Here is a 25,829-nt window from a genome sequence, read left to right as displayed (position 1 = left end):
ATTAGCCCTTACATCATTCAAGTAAATACCACTTAATTGAGACAGGAAATACAATGTTAGAAAGACAAAGATATTGGAAGAGTCCCTGGATTGTTTTTTTTTTTTTTCTTCTTTTCTTTTGTTTTTGTTTTTGGTCCTGGTACAAGCAGTTCTGAGATGTTATCTTTGTTTTCATTATTGTGTTTTTGTTTTTTGTTTTTTTTGCTTTTCCTCAATATTTGTATCAGTTGCTGGATGTATTGAGATTTTTTTTCTTAATGTAATTTACAGAAATTAACTTTTATTACTGATAATGTTGACTATTAGTTATGGGAGCTTATTTTATCTTTGTTTTTAGTGAAATGTCATGCGAATCATTTTACCTTTTTTTTTTTTTTTTTTTTAATGGGCAATTTGGAGAAAAAAAACGAATTTAAAAAAAACTACAAGTGCCCTTTTTTGTTAACTTTTTAGGTTTTCAGAGGAATGCTTCAAACTTGGTAGGCTACTGTACTTCTCTTGAGGATGCAACATTGCTGAGAGTTTTCAAGTACGGTTGTGGGTCTGGACATGTTTTCACAAATTAAATGGATTTGATTCTTTAATTGAATTATGAGTCTGATATTTAATCTCTGTTCAATCCCTGATTACATTTTTGGCAGAACTATGAAACGGCACTGAATCACTATGTAGTTTCCTCTCAACAGCTTTGATGTCTGCATTTTGTCATAATAATGACAAAAAGCATCTTATTACAAGAAGATGCTGCCTGACACTGTGCACATTGGACCAATTCTCTGTGGTTTTTAGGGTGAGGCATAATATACAGCGCAAAGCAATCGATGAAAAATCCTGAAATGATTAAGCCTCAAGAACATCGACTGTGTGGGAATCTGGAGGAAAGTTGTGCAGCAGCCTCTGCTCTCCTGCCAGCGTTACTGATGCTCCATCACATGTAGAGGCCATGAAACACTCGCCCAAAACGTGGTCATCACATCCATATTTGTAGAGACATGCCAGCACTGACGCTGCCTGCCAACAGACCAGATAACCACCACAGACATGGCACTTGTTGTGGTGGATTCGTCCATCAGCACATGTAGTCTGTATGCAATTACACCGTGGGAATTGCCCTCTCTTGGGATGAATAGTGTCTGAATCTGAATTCTTAGGCTGACATTTCACAAATGGAGCTTGATGGGGTGAGATGGGATGGCTGGATGAAGTGTGATGGGTAAACACCACCTCCAGTTTGGTTGGAGTCCAATTCCAGCTCCAGCTCCAAGTCAATGAAAACAAGGAGCTGATAGCTGATTTGAGAAGAAAGGGTGCAAAGACATACAAGGGTCTACATCAGTGGTCTCCACCTGGTCCACATATCTCTATCCTGGTACAGAATCTCAGAAACAGCTGTTCTTCTACAGTCATTGTGTTTCTGTGAACTCTAACAGAGGAGCAGTGGGACATTCTCCCAAAATTAATTCACAAATAAGAGAAATGTGTGAAACTAATCATGGGAATGCTCCATTCCATTTGGTCGCCTATCAATGATGATCACCAGAGGATCATTTTTAGAATTTGGTGGTTTCCAAACGTATATTTTAACCAGATGAAGATGATTTATAATGACCAGGTCTGTTTGATCTCCTGAACCACTGACACTGAAGGAATCCAAACCAAGGGAGGGTAACTCCCATGATCTCATGCTATTTCATTGCAACATCCATTGGTGCCTTTTATTGTTTTGAATCAGGGACCCCTAAAGACTGTGCTTTGAATTACCTGACCATTTATTCATTCTTTTATATAACTTAACCTTTTCTGTGACCATGCCCTGTGCTGCTCCCTGAGTTGTAACCAACCTGGATCTTCACCTTCATCAAACAATGCTGCCTCGACTGATCCTGTTACAACGCCAACATCATATAACAACCATGCAGCAACCACAAGGCTGAAGATGAAGCCAACACCCAAAAACCACAAACTGGAGTTCCTCTACTGACCACTAGAGTGAGTCTCCAAGTCCCCATAGACTCCCATGTCAAAATGTCCACCTTTACAGCAGAAATGAACATGTTTACATCCTGGTACAGAAACATCTTTGATCTTAACATTTCATTCTTCATGACGACCCTAGAGGTGGTGAAGATGTGATGGCAACAACTTCTAAACCCCTGTTCAGAAACCCACATGAGACGTCACAGAGGTTTTCATCCATGAGTATTTCCAATCAATGGTCACAACACATTAAAGGGATAGTTCACCCAAAATTCAAATTGCACTCATTATCTACTCACCCTCATGTGGACTAAGGGCTGGGAGAAGTTTCAGAGTCCTCCGTGGCTTCTCTGAGTTACAGGGGGTCTCGGCGTAGCAGTGCATGTCCATATAACGGTTGCAAGTGGATACCACTTTTCTTCGTAACAAAAAGACACACCAAAAAACATCCAAATACCTCCATGCTGCCCGTATGTAATGTCTTGTATTGAAGCCCAGAAATGTGAAATTGTTCTGAAAAAAATGCGACACACATGCGACAATTTGGACGAACCAGGGTCCGTCCTCTTCCCGGGAAGAGGAGCTTCCGCTACAAAACAAGCTTGAAATATAGACTTATTTCATTTTTTTCGGAACAATTTCGCATTTCGGGGCTTCAATACAAGACGGACATTACATACGAGCAGCATGGAGGTATTTGGATGTTTTTTGGTGTGTCTTTTTGTTACGAAGACAGTTGGTATCCATTTGCAACCGTTATATGGACATGCACTGCTATGCCGAGACCCCCTGTAACTCAGAGAAGCCACGGAGGACTCTGAAACTTCTCCCAGCCCTTAGTCCACATGAGGGTGAGTAGATAATGAGTGCAATTTGAATTTTGGGTGAACTATCCCTTTAACAAAGAAGCATTTTTTTTCTTTTTTTATTTAATTTAGGCTGGAAGTGAATCCTTCCTCCATGTATCAACATGTCTGCTGGTGTAATGTGGTTATCTAAACTTAGTGCTGATGGAGATCCACACTCCACCATTGTTGGCAGAGATCACAAGCTTGTTAATGTGTTTACTCCTTGTTCATTGGACAAGTGAAGGCACCATCATTCCCTGGGTTTCTTTTGCACAGCCACAGATTACAGATTGGCTGGACCTTCACTGTGGAACACGTGCACGCTCTGGTATTTGCATATCCCCACAGGTAAGTGCATGTTATGTACCTGTGCACGTCGTACACCTGTCGTCACGGCGCTGTGCTGATTTCCACGACACAGCATGTTGGGCCCTCTGTGCGTGAATCAGCAGCTGTCACATGAATTACAGACTCAGTGGTTAATTGCTGCCAGCAGGTTGCTGTTGCTCTGATAATGATAATTTTTTTTTTCCTAACAGTGAAGTTTTGGAGGTAAAAAGGAGGGGGGGGGGGGGGGGGGGGGCAGGAAGTGAGGGAGGAGTGCGAGGACTCGGACAGCAAAAGGGAACAAACAGTTTATTTTGGGAAACTCACAACAATCAGCTGTTTTTTAAAGAGCAGCACTAATGAGCTGAACTCTCACAGTCAGTGTGTGTGTGTGCGTCTGAGCCCACACGTGCATGATCACACAAACATGTGTGTATGTGTGTGTCACTCTGCATGGTTTTATGCATGACTGTCTCTGTGTCTGTGTGTGTGTGTCTGTGTGTGTGTGTGAACAGCTCTTCTATTTTCAAACCATTAGCAACCTGTTTTCCCCTTCAATGACGCTCAACAAGTGTGTGTGTATGTATGTGTGTGTGTGTGTGTGTGTAGGGGTGTCAGGGCAAATGATTAAAAATAAGATTATGTAATGTCTATTCATTCACAGTTGTTCATTTCTTCTGCCCTTCATCTGTTTGTCCATCAAGCAAAAGAAAAGAGAGAAGGAAGGAAGGATAGAAGGACCTCTGCAGTCTGTTGATATTCCCAGGTGATGTTCGTGTAGTCATCCGACAATTTGAATTAAAAAAAAAAATCTTCCTAAAGTTTAGTTAGCCTACCGCTACATAGCTGACGTTAGCATCGACAGCTACCAGCTTACCAAGACCTTCAGCCAAGTATTGTGTTTACATGGTAGGAGGTTAAAGACCCCCTAAACCAAAAATGCCCTTTTTGAAATGATTAACATGTCAATTTATTGTGTGGGCTCTGCTACAAAGCAGGAGCAAAATTGCTAATCCACGCCATAACTGAGCATTTTACACTTGAAAATGCAGTTTCAAAACCAGAGTCTGAAAAAATTGGATTCAATTTTTCAAATTGGAGTCACGAAACTAGCAACCAATCCCGTTGAATTTGTTTTGCATCTGATTTGTTGTTCACTGTGATGTGATTTACTTACACAGCTAGATGTTCAAGCATGTTATCATTAGTTGCTGTGGCCCAGAGGTTTAGTTGCCACATTGCATGCGGGAGACCAGGTTCGAACTCCAGTGCAAACCTTGTGTTTTGACTTCACTCCTCCGTTTCCCCTGCCCCGTTAACGCACACTGCTGTTACTTAGCAACACGGCGGCGGTGGGCGGGCGCGAGTCATGATGCACATTTGCATACTCATGAATATTCATAGAATCTGGATTTTTCAATAAGGGAGAAATAGTAGACCTGTGTTTAGCCTATTTGGGAGCTTTTTTAAACAACTTTTTTGTGGGAAAGCAATTTTAAACAAAAAATGGTCATAGCAGAGCATTTTTACAATTTTTAAAATGCCTCTTTAGGGGGACTTTAAAGGTCTGAGCAGCTACGTCTTCAGCACAGACTGGAGGCTACATGAGATGGGGTGATCGAGATGGAGCTAACTGGTTAGCATGCTAACTCCTGTAGATGAAATGATGTGAAAGAAACTGGGGCAAAACAAAAAGGTGGCTTTGTTGGTTTAGTTTAATGCTGAACACACAATGTTTTTCGACAAGACTGCTGCTGAAGCTAAAATGACCTATATTCACAAAAAGTTGCATGTAGGACCTTTAAAAACAAAGTACATCTGACTGCACACTGTCTTTCTGTACAGAACAAAGCCATACACACTTCTGCTGCTTATTAGGAGTTATTTCTGACCCCCTCCTGCCCCACTGCCCCCCCACCCCCCGACCCATACACACACAAACAGAGAAATACCATCGGGTCGGGTAAATCAATGGATGTTCTGAGCGGCACGTTTTCATGCTCAGTTGACCTCCAAGTTACAGACAACACACACACACACAAACACATGCACGCACTGACGCACACACACACACAAATGAGCACACTTGTGCCCGGTGTTTACTAAACAAAGATGGAAAGAACAGAACAGGAACGTGAAGAGCAAAGAAGAGAAAAGAATATTGTTAAGGTGGTGAATAGACTTCTGGCACACAAACACACGCATGCACGCACACACACACACAAGAAATTACTCTCGCATTGTGGTCTGGTGTAGCTACATCACAGGAGATGGAAGATTACAGGAAAATCATTGAGCATCAAGGGATATCACATTATGTTACTAGCATGTATGTGCGTGTGTGTGTCTAAGAGAGAGGCCTTTGACAGATGTTATACTCTGGCTCCATTAGATAGACCCCCCCCCCCCCCCCCCCCTCTGTCACTCACTGTGTTGCACCAGCTCCTGTCACTTCTCACCTCCACATAACTTGGACCTCCTGTGAACTGACACGTCTCTGTGTTCAGCTCTGACTCTAATTCCCCTCACACAGTATTTATTTAAATCCCCCTCAGCTGTGTGGCCCCCGTGTCTCTCAGGAGACGCTTTTGTCCCCCGTCTGTTACAGACCAGATCCCATCATGGCGTCCGCAACCTCGAGTTAAGTGTTCACCCCCCCCACCTCCCTCATGCCGTTTGAATGGGGCCAGTGAACAAAGCACATTGACAGCTCCATAGAGACACCACATGGCTGATAAAGAGCCTCTTGTACAGTGGGTCACAGCTACATTTAGACACAAACTGATGGTGAAATAAAGAAGAGCTCTCATGTCGGACCTGTGGAGCTGCATAAATATTAAATAAAATAATAAAAGCAACAAGATGTGAAGTCATAAACCGTAAATGTTCCACAATAAAAAGAAAAAAAATATGTTCCCTCTGTTGTGGAGTTGTGCTCTTAAATTTCCTTCACGTTTCCATCTATTCTCAAACCAGAAAAATCTGTGATCTTAATCATGGTAATGTTTCACTGCTTGTCTGTCAGTGATGTTGTTTTTGGATTGTCAGGTATTGCCCCTCCTCTGTTAATATGAAAGGAGGCTGAAAGTCATAGGACATGTCTGTTCTGATGATACAAGTCAGCGGTCCTGAAATGTGTGTTTCTCTTCTTCTACATCTCGGAGCCGATGTCTTTCCGCGTACAGGCTTCCTTCCTTGATTTGTGCCCCCCATGCACGTACACATGCTTTAACCAAGGCAGCCGCAAAAACCACCCAGGCCTTTGCGCCGTTCATTTGAGCCAGAGCACAGTGGATGCGGCGCTGTACAGCTGTAGCTACGGGTTTTTTTTTTGTATTATTTTCTATGTTTTTATTCCTTTTTATTGTTATTTTACTGATTGTTTCTATGTTTATTCTTGAACTTTTATTATTTTTAACTACTCATCTTTCATGGTGCAGTGTGCATTGGTCTCCATGTCCTTTTTGATTTTACTTCTTACATTGTTTTTGGTTTTCAATCAAACTGTAAAGTATTTTAAATTGCATTTGATTTGTTTGAAAGGTGATGACTGATTGATTGATTGATTGATTGATTGATTGATTGATTGATTGATTGATTGATTGATTGATTGATTGATTGATTGATTGATTGATTGATACATACTGTATTTGCAAATGTGTATATTTGTGTTGATTATGGTAACACACTGAAGGAATGCATTATAACTCTGAGGATCATGGACAACCACTGGACCTCTTCAGGTCTACACTTTACAGAACTGGGAGGATATTTATCTTTGCAAAGAGCAAAAAGTGAAAAACTTGGATCAACCATGTAGCAGAGACATCCACCAGCTTGACGCTGTGGACCAATCAAAAACCTGGAGGCTGACAAATCTAGAAATCCGGTCTAATCTCAGGTCAGAGCAGGTGGTGGCTGACCGCTGACTGAGGCCGAGGTGGAGGTGGACGTAAAGAGCTGAAGATTAACGATGCAGTTAGTTTCACTTTGATTCATCTGTTGGTTCTGTAACAAACTCTGTTCATGATTTCACAGAAAACCGAAGCCCACTTGTCTGGCTCCACACCAAACCCAACACACACCTGCCTCGGCTCATTATGAATGTCTTCCTGCTGGGTCTGATACACACAGTCATACACACACACACACACACACACACACACACACACACACACACACACACACACACACACACACACACACACACACACACACACACACACACACACACACACACACACACACACACACACACACAGTATAAGATTGATTACAGTGTAAATACACGGTGGTGGACAAAGAGCTTCCTCTTGGTGGAAACACACTGAGATCCATCAAACCAACCAAGCGGGAGAGTCCCAATGGACAGGTGTGTGTGTGTGTATGGGTATGTGTGTTTGTGTGTGTGTGTTTGGCTGCTGAACGGGATCCTGTGGTTTTAATGAGAAATATTTGTTTGTGTATCTGAAGGAAAATTCATAACGGGATCATTCCAGCAGAGAGTGTTTTTATGTGTGTGGTGTTTGAGAGTCTTTCTGTGTATGTGTGTTTGTGTGTGCGTGTGTGCGTGTGGTGTTTGATAGTCTTTCTGTATGTGTGTGTGTGTGTGAGACTGAGTGTGTCCATGACCATTTCTGTCCCACAGGACAGGAAAACACCACTTCTTGGAAAATGTCATTTAACAAGTTGGTGTCAAAGACAGAAAGTTAAGGTTAGAGAGAGGACAACAGTGTGTGTGTGTGTGTGTGTGTGTGTGTGTGTGTGTGTGTGTGTGTGTGTGTGTGTGTGCTGACCAGGTATAGCGATGCGTCCTGCTGTTGGATGATTCATCTCCTGTATCAAACCATTGTGTTTCACCTGTAAACAAACAAACAGACAACAAAAAAACATTAAAGGTGTAATGTGTAGGAATTCCCCCCATCTAGCAGTGCGGTTGCATATCTGAACGTATTCTTGATGTTGCATTCACGTGAAATGGGGCAGACGTCAGACAGACAACAGACGCTGCATGTAACAGGATAAACAAGCGTCTATGTAAACAAGTGTTCCTCCAGCACGAGGCAAAACAATACAGGCGTGACAATATGTTGTCATGGTGATGTGGTATTGTTTACCTGACCCACGTTTTACCGTCTTTCTCTCGTGAGTAAAATGACATCCGGTTGGTTTGCCGACGGCCGTCTGCCTGACTGCACCTGAATGCAACACCAGTGCCTCCGTCCTTCCTCACACTACACAGTGGTGACAGTTTTAACAGGCCGAGCCCACAGCTCCGCTGAGTTTCCGTGGTTACATACGGTCACGCTGCCACTCAACGTAAAAAATGACGATGCAACATGGCCGCCTCGGTTCGGTGCGTCGCCCACTTATGTATTTGTAACGACTTGTAACAACTCATTCTAAGGTACGAGGAAGCTTTCATTTGTATGCGGGTGTGATTCCACTTCAGTGAAATACGGATTTATGAAAGACATATTTGATTATTGCTAATAAAAAGCCAAATAAGTTACATACTGGGGCTTTAAAACTGACCCTCCAGAGCTCTGCTGCCTCTCTCACACACACACACAGCAGTATAACTTGACTCAGATCCACACACACACCATCCTGACGCCGCAAACATTCGGATTAATCTGCTGCTTGTTTAATAGAACCAGTCTCCGTGAATGACAGTCTTTTTTTTTAGTTTATGAAGTGCTTTTAAAGGTTTGCTTCTTATCAGTGAGCTCAGAGCCACACACACAGGAGAGAAGAAGACAAATACATGTAAAGTCTTTTTCTAATTCAAACCTTGTCTCAACTTCCCAACAAACTCCAAAATATCTGCAGGTCACAGCTTTTGAATGGGATGTGTTTTCAAACTGAAGTGCAGCAGTGCAGTTGAAGCACATTCAGTTTGACTGAAGCTGCTCTAACAGACTCCAGGTCTGAGGAAATCACAGTCTGTCACACACATGACACACACGCTTTGTTCAGTCAGGAGTGATGACGAGTTGAGTGGTTTCCTCTCTCCCTCCATGCACGCACGACTTCCTCTGTACATGAGCAAGAACTACGAGTGACGCGTCACCTCCTCCTCCTCCTCCCCCTCCTCTTCATCCCTCCATCTCTCAGTCGGTGGCAGAGGGATGAGAGAGCACAGATGCAGCCTTTCGTCATGTCCCTCTCTTACGTAATCTCCAGGTGTGATCCTGGTAAACCTACATGTATTATTCCTTATAACACCTCTTTTCTAAACTGGAGCTGATGATAGTGAATCAGTGTGACCTTTGACCTCTCACAAAAGAGCACTCTGACTTCACAACCTTCACTTAATGTGGACACAGACAGGTGACGAGAACGCAGTCTCAATGCACAGGTGTGAAAATGTTTCTAAGGCTGTCGACATGGTTAAAGTGGACCAATTCTGATTTGTTTCCTCTTAAAGGAGAATTCCGGTCATTTTCTAAGTAAAGCTCTACAGCTCTAGGTCCCAGAGTGCCACCATAGGAAAAAATCTGAGAAAAATATGTGCAGACCAGACCTAGCTCTCCTCTTGCTAGCTGCGCTACACTGCAGTTAGGCCGGTGCATATTCTCATTGTCCAGGTCATAGTATTTCAAAGGAGGTTAAATCGAAAGCAACTGGACTTAGTTATTTGTCTAGGAAGACGTTTCACCTCTCATCCAAGAGGCTTCATCAGTTCATGTACGCAGCTAACCAGGCTGGGACTGGTCCAACATACAGACCAATATCTACTTTTCGACTCTCACCACCCTCTGGAACATAAGCTTGGTGTTATCAGAACTTTGCAACACAGAGCTGATAACGTGCCCACCAGCTCACAGGCCCAAGGGGCAGAACACAAGCACCTGAGAGGCGCCCTCACAACTTGTGGTTACCCTAACTGGACCTTTGTGAAAACTGCAGCTGCTTCCAGAAAGAAAACCAGCAAAGTGGTTGAGAAAGAAAGACAAAACAAGAGAAAAAACATAGTCATTCCATATGTGTCGGGAGTATCAGAAAAACTCAGGAGGATCTTTAACAAACACCGTATCCCTGTGTATTTCAAACCCAGCAACACACTCAGACAGAGACTGGTACATCCCAAGGACAGAACACCACACACCCACAAAAGCAATCTGGTGTATGCAGTCCAATGCAACGAGGAATGCAAAGACCTCTACATTGGAGAAACAAAACAACCACTGCATAAACGCATGGCCCAACACAGGAGAGCAAACTCCTCAGGACTGGACTCTGCTGTCCATCTACATCTCAAGGAGAAAGCCCACTCCTTTGAGGACAGCAATGTCCAAATCCTAGACAGAGAGGACAGATGGTTTGAAAGAGGAGTTAAAGAAGCCATTTTTGTAAAAGTAGAAAAACCTTCCCTCAACAGGGGAGGAGGTCTGAGACACCACCTATCGCCAATTTACAATGCTGCCCTTTCATCCCTTCCCAGGAGACTCAACCATCTAGCCTCAAAGAACAACCACTGTTCACAAGTGGCAAGTGACTCCAACGACTGCCGTTAGAACACAATAGGGCACTAACGAAGTCGAAACCAACTTCCCACCAACGACTGTCACTCCAACGACTGTCGTTGGCACTTGGAGCACAAAAGGGAACCAGTGACATCATCACTTGTGAACGCCCACACAAGAGGTTAAATAGTGAGTCTCCACACCAGATAGTTGGACCAGTCCCAGCCTGGTTAGCTGCGTACATGAACTGATGAAGCCTCTTGGATGAGAGGTGAAACGTCTTCCTAGACAAATAACTAAGTCCAGTTGCTTTCGATTTAACCTCCTTTGAAATACACTGCAGTTAAACAGTAAACAATAAAGTAATGGGGGCAGTTCTTCTAACGTTGGCCTTGGCAAAATATCACTACACACCGCCAACATCCGCCAGTTCCTCACCACCAGTGTGGATAACTATGTTAATATGAGAGAGCTGTGTTAACGTGTGTTTTTATCACATACCTCTTTACTCTAGCTTCCAGGGTAGACCTTACTAGTCGACTGTCGAGTTCAGGACTGTTTCCATCAACAAAGACAGAAACGTGAGGAAAACATGGATTTAGGAGGAAAAAATGATTTTGGATGGGAAAAAAGCAGTTATATTCATATTGATGCTTTTTTCCCCAGGTACGTGATAAAAACACACAGATAACACTGCTCTTTTATATAATGAAATAATGCGTCAATAGCGGATATTGAGGACAGTGTATGTTGTTTACCTGCAGCTGGTGAACAGCTGACTTCCTCCTCTGCTTTGGTAGCCAACTGTGTCTATGCATGCAGGTCGTTGCACACAAGCAAAGCAGGTTTAACAAACTCTGAGTCTAATCCTGAACTCTGAGTTGATCTACTCTGAGATAGGAAACTCAGAGTTTTGGGTTTCAGAACAGGTGAAAACAGTTAGTTCAATCAACTCTGAGGTAACTTGACCCTGAGATGATTCACCATGGCAACCAGCAAAAAAAGGCCTCGCCCCTCCCACTTCTCACGGTGGAGTGACGTATGAATGCTGACGCAGAATGACGACCCCACCCCCCACACACACACACACACACAAAAAAATAAAAAATAAAATAAAAGAGAAGAAAATAAAGATTCTTTAGCAGCGGCAAATGGACGTGAGCTATGATTTTTTTTTTTTTTTTACCGCGGGACAATACATGAAAAAAAATCTCAGATATGTCACTTCAATAGAACATGTAAACAGACAGACAAAAAAATGGATGTAGGCAACAAATCGGAATTGGGCATCAAGGCCTGTAGTGTAAAGACAGCCTAAGACTGTGCTGCAGCTTTCTGTGACACAAGAGGGGAAAAACCAGACCGGAGATCAGTCTGAAGGTCATCCAGAGGTCGTGTCAAGCCCACCGAGCTAACACACTGATGATCACTGAGGTCATGTCATGTTCACGCCTGAATCACAGACGGAGCATGCAGCGACACGGGGTGACGTCAGAATGGCAGACGCTGCTTCGCCTGTGTCTATTTTTGAACAGTCAACTCAGAGAAAGAGAGTGAAGGAGGAGTGTAAGTAGACCTGGTTTCACTCCATCCTGGTCGTCCTGACCCTGAGCCGATCAGGGCTCGCTGACCTGGAAGTTTCCACATGTGGTGACACAGACCGAGACAAATCTTTTATCAGGGAGGAGACCCGGGGGAGGGAACGTCGGAGACAGGAAGCTCCGATCGGTTTAACAGAAGAACCTGGACAACAGCAAAACAGGAAGTGACGCAGGAATAAGGGGATGAATAGAGATGAGGGCGGCCACGGCCCCCAGAACAGAACATGTGAGCCTCCTCTCAGGAGGGATGTGATCAGCTCGGTCTGGGATTGATTTCATTTATTGATAGCGAGCGTTAATCCTGAAGAGCCTCGGAGACTCAAGCTGACACAACATCTGTTCCTGTGGAGCGGCGCTGGACATTCACTCGGTCCACGGTTCAACTGCACCTGAGAGACACTGATGGCACCGATCATCTTCGGCATAAATCTAATCAATACATCAGGAAGCAATAAAGAGTGAAGAGGGAAAACTCAAAGGAGATTAAGAGCAGAGATCACAAAACAAACACGAGGCAGAGAAAAGTGGAAAAAATGAAGAAATCACGTCCACATGTTAGAGCGATTATGTGAAAATATACACAGTAGAGCAAATGGACAAAGATCAGAAAGTGAAATATTTCAAACAGTGGAAAATGGAAATTCGATCAATAAACTGCGGCCCACTGGACAGAGGAATTCAATTAGCACTATTCTAAAGCTCCAAATTTTCCTTTTGTTACATGTTTTACTTGAAGTGTTGATCCACAAGAAGATGTATTGGTGGTTAAAAGGGACAGTTCAACATTTTGGCAAATTGGCCCATTGCCATAATCCCTATAGTTTTAGGAGTAGGTTTGTTACCTTTAATTGTCGATGCAAGCTATTTTGAGAACGGCGGAGCAGAGCCGTGAGCTGCTCAGAGCTACGCTACGGAGGCTAATGGAATTTCTTGGTTTCCCTCATCAAACTCATCAAATACACAATCCAACAACTCCAAAACACTCTGGTGGACAAGTTGTGACCTGCACATTCACCACACTATGAGACAATAACAGAACGTTACGAGATGGAGTTGTTTTCGAGGTGAATACAGAGACTGCTTGTCGAAAAACTGCCCCCAACGGGAACGCTGTATTGTATTTGATGTTGTGTTTGATGAGGGAAAGCCTCTGTAGCGTAGCTCTGAGCAGCTTGCGGCTCTGCTCCGCCGTTCTGAAAACAGCTTGCACCGACAATTAAAGGTAACAAACCTACTGCTAAAACTATAGGGATTATGGCAATGGGCCAATTTGCCAAAATGTTGAACTATCCCTTTAAGAACCAGTACAGCTCTATCTCCTGTCTCTGAGGGTGAGCTGCTCAGCTTCTCTAAATAACTAGTTCTTATTCAACACATCGGACCGTGGATGAATACATAAACAGAGGTGGTATTTTGGCAGCTGACTGTGTGTCGTCCCCTCTCTGGTGTGATGCTATCCTGAGGTGTGTTCATGTGCTGGAGAAGAAGACATCATGTAAATAATAACATTCAAAATCTGTGTGCGATGGAATCGGCCACACGACTGTCTCTGGAGGATTTGGAAAAGGTGTGTGTGTTTGTGTGTGTATGGAAAAAATGCCTGGCACAGAGGCACAGACATATGTCTTATTTTCCACACACACACACACTGGAGCAACTGTCTGTGTGTGTGTGTGTGTGTTTCTATATATATAACCATGTGTTCTTCAGTGTATGTTTATCTATGCTCCTCTCATGCCCCCCCACCCCCGCCTCCCTCCTCTTCCTCTTCCTCCTCCCTCTGACAGCCAAACAACTGCCTCTCTCTCCTTTTCCATCCACTTTCTTCTTTTCCTTACTTTTTAACATCCTTTAGTTTAAAGGGACATTGTGTAGGAATTACTCCCATCTAGCGTTGCGTTTTATATCGCAAGCAACTCGGTCGTATTTTTCATGCTGCATTCACGTGAAATTGGGCAGACGGCAGATGGACGACAGCCGCTGCATGTAACAGCATAAACAAGCCTCTATGTAAACAAGTGGTCCGTCAGCACGAGGCAAAACAATACACGTGACAATATGTTGTCATGGCGATGTCGTATTGTTTACCTGACCCATGTTTTACCGGCTTTCTCTCCACTTCTGTGACTAAAATGACATCTGGTTTGTTACCGACGGCCGTCTGCCCGACTGCAGGTGAATGCAGCATCAGTGTAACGCTCCATTCCTCCTCACTGCGTTACCGCGGTGACTTTTCACAGACGCCACCTCGACCTGAGCCGACAGCTCCGGTGTCTCCGCTGAGTTTCCATGGTTTCCTACCGTCACGCTGCCACGCAACGTAAAAACATGGAGACACCACATGGCAGCAGCACCGAGCTTACCCGCTCCATGGAGATATGAATGATATGAACGGCTCATTCAGAGCTGAAAGGAACACTTCAGTTTGTTGATGGGGGGGATTACTGATTAATGAAAAACAGACTTTTGAACCAAATAATCGATTTTCGTGAATAGATAACAGGAGAAGTTACACAATGTCCCTTTAATGAAGTGACCTCCTACCCCCTCCTCTTTTCTTTTTCTTTTCTTGTCTCCCCTTGTTTCTCCATCTTCTTCCAACATCCATATCCAATGTCTTTCTTTCTTTCTTTCTGCATCCTGGAGAATATCTGAGTCAAAATAATCTGGATTTGTGGTTGTGTCAGTCAGTCCAGCTGACTGGACATTAATGTGGGTAAGAGAGACAGGACAGTACAGGACACCTCAGGTTGTCTCTGCATTCAGCCCCTGAAAGGGAAGAAAAAACAACAAAAAAGGCACAGGGACAGCGAGGGCCTTGGTGGAGGGTTTGTCCCATGGAAGAAAGAAACTGTTGTATAAAATTAAAGATAGGATACAGAGACAACCTGAGCCCCGAGGAATGGTTACCAAGCAATAAAACACACATGCACGCACACATGCACATGCACGCGCAGCCTCTCCAGGGGGTAACTTTAATAAGAGCCACACTCTGATCGATGGCTTTAATTTAAACATCAAACAAGACACACTGCAGGAAGTCCACCACTGCTAAACGAATTAGAGCGTGTGTGAGCGCCCGTACCTGCACACAGCGCCAGTGTGTGTGTGGAGAACGTACTGGAACAACACACTCGGCTCTGCATCGCTGGGGTTGCTCTGGAAACCACCAGATCTGCAACCGACCTGGAACCAGTCGTCAGCAGGAGCCGATTGGACGGTTTCTGTTTGTGAAGAGTTCACAGCTTCATGGTCGACAGAGAACTCCAAGGACAGTTGATCTGTCTCTGGATCAGATAAAACCAGGTTCACAGCAGAGACCAGGTTCACATCTAGAGACCAGGTTCAAATAAGACACCAGGTTCAGACCAGGATCTCATACCAGAGACCAGGATCTCACACCAAAGACCAGGTTCACACATCTAGAGACCAGGTTCACAGCAAAAACCAGGTTCACACCAGAGACCCGAATGTCCACACCAGAGACCAGGTTCACATCCAGACACCAGGATCTCACACCAGAGACCAGGTTCACACCAGAGACCAGGGACCTGGATCTCCACACCAGAGACCAGGTTCACACCAGAGAGAGGGTCCCACACCAGAGACCAGGTTCACATTTAGAGACCAGGTTCACACCAGAGACCAGGTTCACATCCAGAGACCATGTTCAAATAAGACACCAGGTTCAGACCAGGATCTCACACCAGAAACCAGGTTCACACCAGAGACCAGGGACCTGGATCTCCACACCAGAGACCAGGTTCACACCAGAGAGAGGGTCCCACACCAGAGACCATGTTCAAATAAGACACCAGGTTCAGACCAGGATCTCACACCAGAAACCAGGTTCACACCAGAGACCAGGTTCAAATAAGACACACAGAGACCAGGATCTCACACCAGAGACCAGATTCACATCTAGAGACCAGGTTCACAGCAAAAACCAGGTTCACACCAGAGACCAGGATGTCCTCACCAGAGACCACGTTCCCATCCAGAGACCAGGTTCACATCCAGAAACCAGGTTCACACCAGAGACCAGGATCTCACACCAGAGACCAGGTTCACATCTAGAGACCAAGTTCACACCAGAGACCAGGATCTCACACCAGAGACCAGGTTCACACTAGAGACCAGGGACCTGGATCTCCACACCAGAGACCAGGTTCACACCAGAGAGAGGGTCCCACACCAGAGACCAGGTTCACATCCAGAGACCATGTTCAAATAAGACACCAGGTTCAGACCAGGATCTCACACCAGAAACCAGGTTCACACCAGAGACCAGGGACCTGGATCTCCACACCAGAGACCAGGTTCACACCAGAGAGAGGGTCCCACACCAGAGACCAGGTTCACATCCAGAGACCATGTTCAAATAAGACACCAGGTTCAGACCAGGATCTCACACCAGAAACCAGGTTCACACCAGAGACCAGGTTCAAATAAGACACACAGAGACCAGGATCTCACACCAGAGACCAGATTCACATCTAGAGACCAGGTTCACAGCAAAAACCAGGTTCACACCAGAGACCAGGATGTCCTCACCAGAGACCACGTTCCCATCCAGAGACCAGGTTCACATCCAGAAACCAGGTTCACACCAGAGACCAGGATCTCACACCAGAGACCAGGTTCACATCTAGAGACCAAGTTCACACCAGAGACCAGGATCTCACACCAGAGACCAGGTTCACATCTAGAGACCAGGTTCACACCAGAGACCAGGTTCACATCTAGAGACCAGGTTCACACAGTTCAGTGAACAAACAGCTCTCATGGTGGTTTGGGTTTAATGTAAATAAATGTTGAACTTAAACCAGTCCAGTGTCTTTCTCTGAGCTGACCCAGGGTCAGTGAGTGTGTGGACAGAGCCATAGAGCGCTTTAACAAAGCTGGACCTACTACAGGTGACTGATATCTGAATATTTAGATGGAAAACAAACATGTTGTCTATGAGCATATGATCCGCTCAGTAACAACATCAAAAAACAATGCCCTGTGCACCTGTCGCCACGCCCAGTGGTGATGTCACAGTGTGCTACCAGGGTCCACCTGTGATTGGCTGCGGCACACTGACATGTCAAACTACTTGAGGTCGGTGGAGGAGCTCTTTAATGGAAGTGGATGTGTTTTTCCTGCTGTAGCTCACAGCTCAGCTCCATCACACACTCTTCTCTTTATTTTTGTTCCTGTGATGTTTGGAACAGTGATTTAGTGCTACTCAACAGGCTTACACACGTCTCATAATACACAACCAGCTGCATGTGAACTGTACTTATCATCTGCACTAATTACAACTTTTATGAACATGGATCAGAGATTAATGTTGTGAAAACGGAAAAGTTTATTGCAAGGTTAATACAGGACACGCTAATAGTCTAATACAGTGTGTGTGTGTGTGTGTGTGTGTGTATTTGTGCATGTGTGCATACAAGTGTAACAGTATGATTGCATGCATGTGTGTGTGTAATCCTATCTGCTTGTTATGCAGGGTATCATTACCTCCATATGGTCGTCACTCACATTCAAACACACATGGATGCATGTGCACACACACAGACACACAAAGTTCAAGTGTCAGAGGCATTTTTGAACATCACAGTTTATTTTAGCTTTCTGACAAACACTAAAACACAGAAAATGACTCCAAACAAATATTTTTAAAATTAGAAACAGTGAGAAATAAAACAAGCAAAGGAGAAACAGGAAATAGTAAAAGTTCCTCAGTGTGTTTCAGTTAATCTGATCCACACTAACTGTGACAACATGACTGCCTCCATACATTTCTGTGTGTGTTTGGAGTGTGTGTTGAGGTTTAAAGGTGGCACATTTTCCCAGAATTTTGTTTAGAGTGCTTCAATAAAGGACATCAATCAAATCTCTCTCTCTCAGACACACACACACACACGCAAAGTAGCATTGTGTTTGTGTGTGTCTCAGAGAGTCTGTAGGCAGTTACCAGGCCTGATCAAAAGGCACTCACTGATCACAGAACAGTTTTGTGGTTGTGCCTCCTTTTCCTCCTCAGTTCCTTCACTTCCTTCCTGCTCATCTCTCATTTCCCTCTCTGCTTCTTTCTGGCTTCTAATTCACCGACCAACAGTGGTGGACAGTAATGGAGTAAATTTACTTGAGTACTGTACTTAAGTTCATATCCAGAGGATTTGTACTTTACTTGAGTATTAGATTTCTTTGGTACTTATTACTCTTACTTGAATACATTTCCAAGACAAATATGTTTACTTTTACTCGAGTTAATATGTAGGAAGGCTGAAAAGTACTGGTTACTTTCAGGTCTGCTCTTTTTTTTTTTTCTTTTTTTTTCTAAAATCCTATTGGACACAAGCTGTGTTTGCCAAAGAAGGAAACCCTAACCCCTAAAAGCAGCACATCAGTGCAGCTGCTTTCAAAGAGTTCATTCTCAGAAACAAGAGTTAAAAGCTCCTTACATTCATTTAGAAAAAAATATAGTAATTCATGATGTGAAAAATAAGAGATTTACTCTTACTCTTACTTTTACTTAAAAGTACATTTAAAAGCCTGTACCTTTGGATACTTAAGTACCTTTAAAAGCAAGTACTTTTTTACTCTTACTGGAGTAACATGTCGACTGAGCTACTTTTACTTGTAACGGAGTAAATTTTGACCAGTAGTATTTGTACTCTTACTCAAGTACTGGGGGTCTGGTCGCTTCCAAACTCTCATTGCTTTTATTCATCAATATTTTGCCATCCCCAGCTATATTTTTGCTAAACGATATTTCCCATTTACATTTGAAATGTACACAGATGCGCATTTTCTTTGCTGGATTAACAGCAGCAAAGAAACTTGTGGCTACTAGGTGGAAAACTCCTCACAGCCTTACATTCCGTCAATGGGCTTTTACTTTTTTTGATATTGTATATATGGAACAATCAACTGCCCGACTACATGGAGCTAATGAGAAGAACATTAATATATGGTCTCAACTTGCAGGTGCGCTCAAAGATATGATTTAATTTATACATGACTAATGTATTATTATTATTATATTTTTTTTCTCTTTCCTACTGCTCGTTTGTTTTTGTTTCTGTTTTGTTTTTTGGCATGGTATACTAATATCTAATCTTCACTTATTGTTGGTCCGAGGAGAGGAGGGGTGGGGGGTGGGATTGTTTTGTTGTTGTTGTTGTTGTTGTTGTTGTTTGTTTGTTTGTTTGTTTTAGTTATCTATGCTGTGCATTTTATGTACACCAAAAAAAGGAAATTGTGTTTATTATGTCTGGTTGTTAAATGGTCCATACATCAATAAATAATTGATCACAAAAAAAAAAAGTACTGGGGGTCGAGTACTCTGTCCATCTCTGCCGGCCAATCAGAAGCAGAGCTGCGGGTACAGGAAATAAAACCATCAACTCCCGTCATCATCCCTCCGTCAACTTCCCCGTCACGAGGCCGACTCAGATGATGACTTCTTCACCCTCTTTCCTCTTCCAGCTCTTTTAACGTCCCCCCCCCACATCACTTTGCTCTTTCAACCCCCCCTCCCCCTCCCCCTCCCCGAGCCTTTGAAGCTAGCTGTGGCAGTCCATTAAGTCGACTAACCAGCACCCATGGGAGCCATCCAGGCCGCTGTTACATCATGTTACTGCAACATCAAGGAGAGAAGGACGGAGAGTGTGCGCAGCAGCAGGATGTATGTACAGTTGTGTGTATGTGTGTGTATGTGTGTCACACTGGGAGTGTGAAGATCTGAGGTTGCCTGAACCTGCTGCTCTCTGTTTGACCTCCACAATCAAAGCGGCTTCTGAATATCGCAGCGTTTTCATTCCTGTGAAGTGTCAGAGCTGCTTTTTTCTTCCATATACGGCCGCATATCAGCACTTGACAGGATTTTTTAGATGCGTTACATAAAGCCGCGGCCTGGATGCTAAAGGTCCCGGGTGATTTGGTTTTTCATGATTTTCAGCTCATGACATGAATAATGCCCTTCATCGTATTTTTTAAATGAGTGTGTTTTAGTTGGAGAAACACTCATTTTAAACTTTGAAGAGTAAAGCACTGATGCGTCGCACTGGTGGACTTTCACGTCTAAAAATAAGTCGTCATGGATCGCATCCTTTTAGATGTGACGGTTGAAAGTGTTCCTCAAGTAATATTACGAAATGTTTTGTCTGTCAAGGTTTTAAATTAAGGTTTGGTGAAACTATTATGCAGGGCCGGCCCCTGGCATAAACACTCTATGCAGTTGTTTAGGGCCACAGCCAATCAGAAAAGTACCGGGGTTCATTCAAGTCATTTAAACATCCTGAGGTCTGCACGCACGCTATGAGCTTTAGCTATATGTAATTTGAAGTCAATATTCAGCTTATTTTATCTCACATTTGAGACAAAAAGCAATCTTACAAAATTTCATCTTAGACTTGTTTTCTACACTTATATATTACTGTATTCATATCCTATTTCAAGCACCAAAACAGTTCATTCTCATGACTGAAGGTGTGTTTTCACAAGGGATTTGAAATTTTTCAAAAAGCAGACTTCAAATTTCCAGCATTTGGCCTAAATTATTTCTTTATACAGTGTTCTAGGGCAATGGTTCTAATATTTAGACATAAAACACTTGAGTATTGTTACATCTGCAAGTATCTTAAAAACATAAATTGAAGAAAATATGTTAAATTCGAGAAAATGGCCTCAAACCTCAGAGGGCATAAACACGTCTGTATTCAGTTTTAATTGGTGTTTGCGCTTAAAGTGGGCCACAAACAAAAAATCTTGTTTAGGGCCACCAAAATCCTAGGGCCGGCCCTGCTATTATGCAAAGCAAACTTCCCTGCAATCACAGTGATACAGACATTCAACTTTTGTCCAGTTAATCTGGACAATCAGCACCTGCCAACAAGCCTACTATGAAAAGTTAGGGAAATAAATTGATAATCTTAAAGGTTTGTCTTACACGTTGCTGGTTTCTCATTGCGTGGTTATCAATACATTTCTAACTCGGTTTGCCTGAAACGCTACAAAGTCGTAAGTTGTGACTTGAAGCTGTAATTTACGGTTTCAAAAGTCTGCCTGGAACGCAGCATTAGCCAAAACGACCGGATCGCTTACTTCTGCTTTAAGTCTGTTAAGTGCTAACAACATTCTGTTTGTTGCTGTTTTAAGCAAAAAGTCTGAAACCTTTTAATGTTGTTTTTCATATTGTTAAAATAATTCTTGAACGACTTGTTTTAAAGCAAGCAAAACCTTTATGCATATGTCTCAAAATCGTTCATGGCATAAAAAAATAAACATGTGCAATTTAAATATGTTGTAGTGATTGTATTTGATCATGTTGCTGTGGTGTTATTTTAACTAATTACATTGGTCTGGTGATGGATACCATTTGTTATTGTATTTTAGCATTAGAGTGGAAGAAAATACATGTTTATTTAAGTCGCAACTAACTTTCTTGAAATTTTATGTTTCATTTAGACATTTTTAATAATTTCTAAATCCTTCCTTCCAGTGAAGAAGGAAATCAACTTTAAATCAACGGAATTATCCGTTTTTGACTAACAGAAGCGTCTGTGAATGAACAGATAATTTACTGTAAATCTACGGAATTATCCGTTTTTGACTAACAGAAGTGTCTGTGAATGAACAGAGAATTTACTGTAAATCTACGGAATTATCCGTTTTAGAATTAACAGAAGTGTCCGTAATATTAACGGATAAGTTACTGGTAATTTTCTGCCAGGACTTTATCCGTTTTTTAACGAAATTTTTTCTTACAGTGTACATTCTTTTCTGTGTCTAGAACAAAGCATTGCATAAAAGATCAAGCATAACTCACAATCTGATAAAGACCTCAAAGACTTCAAATCACCTAAAGAACAATCCAAACAAGCGTGTGCAACTTTTGTTATAATGGTTTGCAGCTTTAATTTATCAAATAAATTCAAGGTTTGCTTTTGTTTGTTTTTTACTACTATTCCATATTACAGTGGACAGAAGCCCTTAACAATTTGTGATTAGCTGAGGCTCCGCTGATTCTGAAGTGACAAATTTATGAGGCAAAGCTCAAAGGTATTGTAAAAGGAAAAGTCTGACTCTGGCCTGTTTTCATCTGAGAAACAGATGCCACTAAAACTTCTTGTGTTGGAGGTGAAGTGAGTGATGCTGGAGAAAGACTGCTTAGAATTAAAGTCAAGTGAAAAAACAAATACAGCCTGATCCCTTCATGCTCCAAAGATAACAGCAGGTGGTAAACCCTGATAACAGAGTTCACTTTCTTCATGTCCTAATGACGTTTGTTGTTAACAGATGAGATTCAACACATCTAAGAAGCCGAGATGCAGGGCAGCTTTCTGGCTCTGTGGAGGTACAGCAGAGCAGTGATGAACCCACTGATGATGTTGATGTTCAGAGTGACTACTGTGGCCTCCAGAGTGGCCACTTCCAATAGCAATAATACCAACATTATGAGATGGAAGAGCTCGGTGCTGCTGGTGAAGAGCAGGGTGATCATGATGATGTTGAAGGCCTTCCTCTTCACAAGGTTCTGGCCCTCGTGGTGTCGCTGCCCATCGCTGGGCCCCGGCTGCTTCAGCACGCACAGAATGTGAACTCCACAGTACGACATAAGCACCAGGAAGACCAGGGATTTGCACATGTTCTGATAAATTGACTGCGCTATTGACAAGAATAAAGGCATGATGCAGAACAGCAGCACCAGCAGCCAGGTGACCATGCAGAATGCTAGCTTGTAACGGAGAGGTTTGAGCCTGCAGAGGAAAAGACAAGACTGCTTAAAGGGATAGTTCAATATTTTGGCAATTTGGCCTATTGTCATAATCACTATAGTCATAGCAGTAGGTTTGTTACCTTTATTTATTTTTTTTAGAACCGACAAGCAGAGCTGTGAGCTGCTCAGAGCTACGCTACAGAGGCTCATGGGATTTCTTGGTTTCCCTCATCAAACTCATCAAATACACAATCCAACAACTCCAAAACGCTCTGATGGACAAGTTGTGACCTGCACATTCACCACGCTATGAGATAAATAACGGAACATTATGAAACAGAGTTGTTTTCAAGGTAAATAACAGAGACTGCTTGCTGAAAAACTGTCCCTGAAGGCAACGCGCATCAGCGGCTTTGCATGAATTTACCTCTAAAACAACTCGTAACGTTCCGTTATTATCTCATAGCGTGGTGAATGTGCAGGTCACAACTTGTCCACCAGAGCGTTCTTGAGTTGTTGGATTGTGTATTTGATGAGTTTGATGAAATAAAGCTAACGAACCAACTGCTATGACTATAGGGATTTTGGAAATGGGGGTAATTTGCCAACATGTTGAACTATCCCTTTAAACAATGGGAATTAATACATAAGGGTGCTTTCACACCTGGATCGATTGGAGACGTTGTTCCGTTGGTCATATATGAACACAGCAATCGAGTTTGGATGCGGAACAACACAAGCGGGCTGAGATCGCTTGAAGAGGTGTCGGATTGTTTCCAATCGAGCCCTGGGGCGTTTCGTTTGCAGTGAGAACCTAATCGACACAGCAACCGACTGACTGTCTTCAGTGGTTCGTACTGAGTGATCCTCGACCAGAACTTGGCCTGAATCAGCGCGTCCGGTCAGCTTCTTTTTTTTGTTTTTGCCGTGTTCAGGTCGGATTAGGACAGAATATAGGCTACACAAAAGACTTGGATTGGACCCCTAACGACAGTAAAAATATTTGCTCCGTAGGTGGGTCTAGAAACGAGCCATAGGAACTTTTTGAGTCTCAAACACCGATTGTGTTCACCAATCACAGCGCTCTATCAGTTTAGAGAGTCATTGGGCGGGCTTAAAACAATGATGACATACATTTTAATTGTCTTGTCAGGCTAACGTCATCCTGCTCTTTGCTCTGATTGGTCGTAGCGCTACCCTATTGCGTGCAGAGGCAGTTTGAAAGACAGCCTTCATCCCGCCCCCTGGATTGAGCTGAGGTCTACCGGTCGTTTCCAGACTAGACATTTTAATGATATAGCCTGGCTTGTCAGGCTAGGTGTGAACACAAACGGCCCCCCCCAAAAAAGATGCAACAGTTCAACTCAGTCTGCCGACACAGATCTGATTGATCCTGTGCGTCATTTTCTGGAAGGTACCTGAGGAAGGTGGTGGGATGCACCACAGCCAGGTAGCGCTCCAGGCTGATGCAGCTGTGGAAAATGGGCCGGGACACAGACATGAGCGCCAAGAAAAAATTCAGCAGCAGCACGCCAACGTCCACAGCCATCCCAAACACAAAGTGAAGTATCATGTAAATGGTGGAAACACAGAAGATGATCTCCGAGATGGCCAGGTTGAGGGCGAAGAGCTCCGAGGTCACAGTTCCGCCGCCTTTGCTGACGATCAGCCACACCACATAGATGTTAACAGGGAAATTCACAATCAGGTTGCAGAGGAAGAAGCCTGCTATGCCAGTATAGAAAGCAATGTCGTCGGACAATGAGGCGCTGTCGGCTTCAGACTGATTCATCTTCACCAAATCCAATCTGGAGAGGCAAAACCAGAGAGGTGTTTGAGGCCTTCAAAGGACAGTATATTCAATAGGCATATTTACTGGTTCTGATCTTTACCAACATGAGGTAGAATAATAATCTCTCTTAGTCCTAGTCCACACGAACACAGGTATTTTTGAAACCGAACTTTTATGGCCCCCGGTTTAAATTTTTTTTGCATCCACACCACCGGTGTGATAAAAAATATCTCCGTCCACATGAGACCGCAAAATCCGCCTCAAACAATGTCATGCGCATGCCAAAGCAGTAGGTGGCGATGTCACTCCTAACAGGAAGGCCATTTTAGCCAATCACAGGGAAAAACAACAATGGCTATGCTAAATGCTAAATGCTAAATAGCGCCCGGTAACAGCAACCAGAGACTGGAGGCTCTGCAGCAACTCCGTCAGCTGGTCGTGTCTAGAGTGCTCCACAGGTCTCCATGGATACAACTTACTGTTTACCCTCGCACAGTGTGACGTTGAACAATGTCGTCAAGAAATTGCGGTTTTCCTCGGTTTTTCTGTCCACACATGACTGCTGAAACCGGTGTTTTCGAAAAAGTTCACCCTGGACTCCGATTACAAAAAACTCCGGTTTCAGGAGCCCGCAACTGCGGTTACTTGTGGATGAAAGGCCAAACCGTGCAGAGAAACACACGGTTTCAAAAATACCCGGGTTCGTATGGACGGCCCCTTACATTAGACAGTAAGTGAACATTCAGGGGTTTAAAAAAAAAACAACATTGATGGTGCAGGTATTATATCTGACAGGAGCATGGAACACATACACACTGTACAGCAGCACATACTCATTTTTAAAGTGTATTTGAATCTACTGAGAAAGTCTTTTCTTCTGCTGTTTGTCATTTACATGTTTGATCCCCAAAAGAAAAGCCCAGGATTAATGAGAGGAAATCAATCATTCCATCAGAGGGTGATCTTCTACGTAGGAAAATGTAACATCTACATTCAGTTTTCCACACCTCCATAGAACATGAGTGTGTCCAGGTTTTTGCTGCGTCTAACGAACATCCACTCTCTCTTGGTTTTGCATTCAAGAGGATCTCCTGTTTG

The 25,829-nt window shown here is 43.3% G+C and overlaps 1 protein-coding gene across 1 annotated transcript in view; it reads right to left on the bottom strand.

Annotated features, from left to right (window-relative positions):
* Nucleotides 1-25,829, bottom strand: part of sugct (succinyl-CoA:glutarate-CoA transferase) — a 121,267-nt gene that overhangs the window by 5,725 nt on the left and 89,713 nt on the right. Inside the window, exon 13 of the mRNA XM_083995825.1 lies at nucleotides 7,949-8,012. Within this exon, the coding sequence (XP_083851951.1) occupies nucleotides 7,949-8,012 (64 nt within the window). The remainder of the gene's footprint in view (nucleotides 1-7,948; nucleotides 8,013-25,829) is intronic.

Source organism: Trachurus trachurus (genome assembly GCF_905171665.1).
Source record: "Trachurus trachurus genome assembly, chromosome: 20".
Taxonomy (NCBI): Eukaryota; Metazoa; Chordata; class Actinopteri; order Carangiformes; family Carangidae; genus Trachurus; species Trachurus trachurus.
This window is presented reverse-complemented; position numbering and strand designations above follow the sequence as displayed.